The sequence below is a fragment of the Chanos chanos genome, chromosome 9 (genome assembly GCF_902362185.1).
Source record: "Chanos chanos chromosome 9, fChaCha1.1, whole genome shotgun sequence".
In the NCBI taxonomy this organism is placed as follows: Eukaryota; Metazoa; Chordata; class Actinopteri; order Gonorynchiformes; family Chanidae; genus Chanos; species Chanos chanos.
The window spans coordinates 41,495,514-41,498,013 of NC_044503.1; the positions used below are offsets into that span (position 1 = coordinate 41,495,514).

A 2,500-nucleotide genomic window follows, 5' to 3' on the forward strand; every position below is an offset into this window, starting at 1 on the left:
TGTGTGTGTGCGTGTGTGTGTACGCGTGTGTGTGCGTGTGTGTGTGCCTGAGCATAAGTGTGAGCGTTTGTTAAAGCAAAGTAGACATGCAGCTTCTCTCATTCTGTCTTTTCTCATTCTGCAACCTGATTTGTATATCGTGGCCTCCCCAGACATTCATGTATCACACACACACACACACACACACACATATACACATGTCTGTGGATGGTGTGTGTGTGTGTGGATGGTGTTCTCATCCATGAGAATGTATGTCTGTGAGAGTGAGAGAGAGAGAAATGTTTAATTAAACATTGCCCTGACATCCTTGAGGTGTGTGTGTGTGTTTCTGTGTTTCTGTCTCTGTCTCTCCTATCGACAACTTGTTCTCTCTGCAGGGCCAACACACACTTCACATCAATACCTGTCAGTGTAATGACCTCTCTCACACACACACACACACACACTGAGTAGGGGATGGATGAATTGTGGGGACAGGTTTTCAATAACAAGGCTTCAGATATAACAGTTCACAAGAGACACACAGCTATTCTTACACAACATGCATGCGCACACGCACAGAGAGAGAGAGAGAGAGAGAGAGAGAAAGAGAGAAAGAGAGAGAGAAAGAGAGGGAGAAAAAACATTCCCCTCCCAACCCTATTCTCTTTGTTTCAGCTGAGAATGACAAACTGGTTTAACTGGTTTTGTACCACTATTTACCTTGAGGCGGAGAACAGGAATCAACACCAGAGAAGGCCCTGTTTACACACACACACACACACACACACAGAGAAAGGAAGAGAGAGAGAGTGAGAGACACTATTTTGTCATCATGTAGTGCGGTGGATTGTGCAAAATGGAAAGCTTGAATTTTTCTGTTGTTACGGCATATATCTACAGCCATAAAACCATAAATCTCTCTCTCACACCCACACACACACACACACACACAGTCCATCTTTATCAGTTACTCCTAGTACTCTTTGCCCTGTTGCTGTTTTGACTGGAATGTTTTGCATCGTTCATTCAGTGGGAGAAAAAGAGGAAGAAAAGAGAGAATCTCTTCCTCTCTCTGCACTGCCAGGAAAGGTCAAAGGTCCCTGTGCCTACACATGGGGAGGTCGTAGTGAGAGTGTGTTAACTGCCTGTTTCTCATGCCCCACCAATTCCTGCTTCCTTTCAGGAGTGACGGCGCAGCGGGTGAAGGTGGAGCCAGAGGTGATGTCATATCCGGGCGAGGCCGTCAACCTGAGATGTCAGTTCCCGAACTCTGCCGACACGCGGCTCACGCAGGTCAGAGGTCACCTTCCTCTCAGCCAGACAAAGCCCAGGTCAAGCTCTTAACCAATCAGAGTCCAGCTCCAAATTTCAGTCAGGACAAAAGTCTGGATGGAGCTTCATTAGAAATGGAGATGGGTAGAGAGATTGGACATGGAGAGGGAGAGAGAAAGAGAGAGGGAGAGAGAAAGAGAGAGGGAGGGAGGGAGGGAGGGAGGGAGAGAAGGAGAGAGAGAGGGAGGGAGGGAGGGAGAGAGGGAGGGAGGGAGAGAGAGAAAGAGGGAGAGAGAAAGAGAAGAGAAATGAGAGAGAGATATAGAGAGGCATTTAGTAGGAGAGATGTGTGTTTTTGGAATTGGAGTGTGTGTGTGAGGGAGAGAGAGAGAGAGATTTGTCATTTCTGTGATCGTCATGAAGATGCGCACACACACACACACACACACACACACACACACACACACACACACACAAAGAGCTTAAACTGTTTGTGTCAAACTGATTTTCATCATCAATTTTTCATTTCATCGTTAAATATGTATATAGTCCTGACTGTGGAGAGACACGCTCGGGATCATTAAAGTAAACACTTTACTGTCTGTCTGCGTCTGTACTGTCGCTCTCCCTACCTGTCTCTCTCTCTCTCTCTCTCTCCATCTTTATTGACCTTATTCATAGCAATGGTAAAATGACTACTGTGGTTATATGAAGTTATGTGGAAAACTCCTCTAAACCTTTAGATAATCATAAATATCTCACTTCAAATTAAAACGAGCAGCTTTTTCTTCTTGGGTCCTTTGCAGAAGAAATGACACACATGTACACGCACACACACACACACGGTTAACGGATTTTTTTTTAAAAGTCTGTGTAGGGTAAAAATCATTGTATCGGTTTTAGGAGATGATGTGAAGAATGTGAAAACTAGGATTTAAAACCCTGAGTGAAATCTCATCGTTTGATTGGTTGTTACATTTGCAGCCCTGTCTGAGATCTCATCATTTGATTGGCTGTAGTGTTACAACTGTCTTAAAATGCCCCGCACCACTCTCTGTGTGTGTGTGCGTGTATGTGTGTTTGTATCTGACGGCCTTTGTCTGTGCATGGTTCAGGTGACGTGGATCCTGGAGCCCACAGACGGTGAGCGGACTAACATCGCCGTGTTTCACCCGACGTTTGGCGTAAATTACCCAGCGTCTCCAGTTGCGGGCCGAGTCACTTTCACCCAGAGCCCGCCCTCCCT

The 2,500-nt window shown here is 45.8% G+C and overlaps 1 protein-coding gene across 1 annotated transcript in view; it reads left to right on the forward strand.

The window, feature by feature from the left end:
* Nucleotides 1-2,500, forward strand: part of si:ch73-22o12.1 (nectin-2) — a 27,855-nt gene that overhangs the window by 16,708 nt on the left and 8,647 nt on the right. The window contains exons 2-3 of the mRNA XM_030784668.1: nucleotides 1,166-1,275; nucleotides 2,370-2,500. The exon at nucleotides 2,370-2,500 is cut by the window's right edge and continues 119 nt beyond it. Coding sequence (XP_030640528.1) covers nucleotides 1,166-1,275; nucleotides 2,370-2,500 — 241 coding nt within the window. The remainder of the gene's footprint in view (nucleotides 1-1,165; nucleotides 1,276-2,369) is intronic.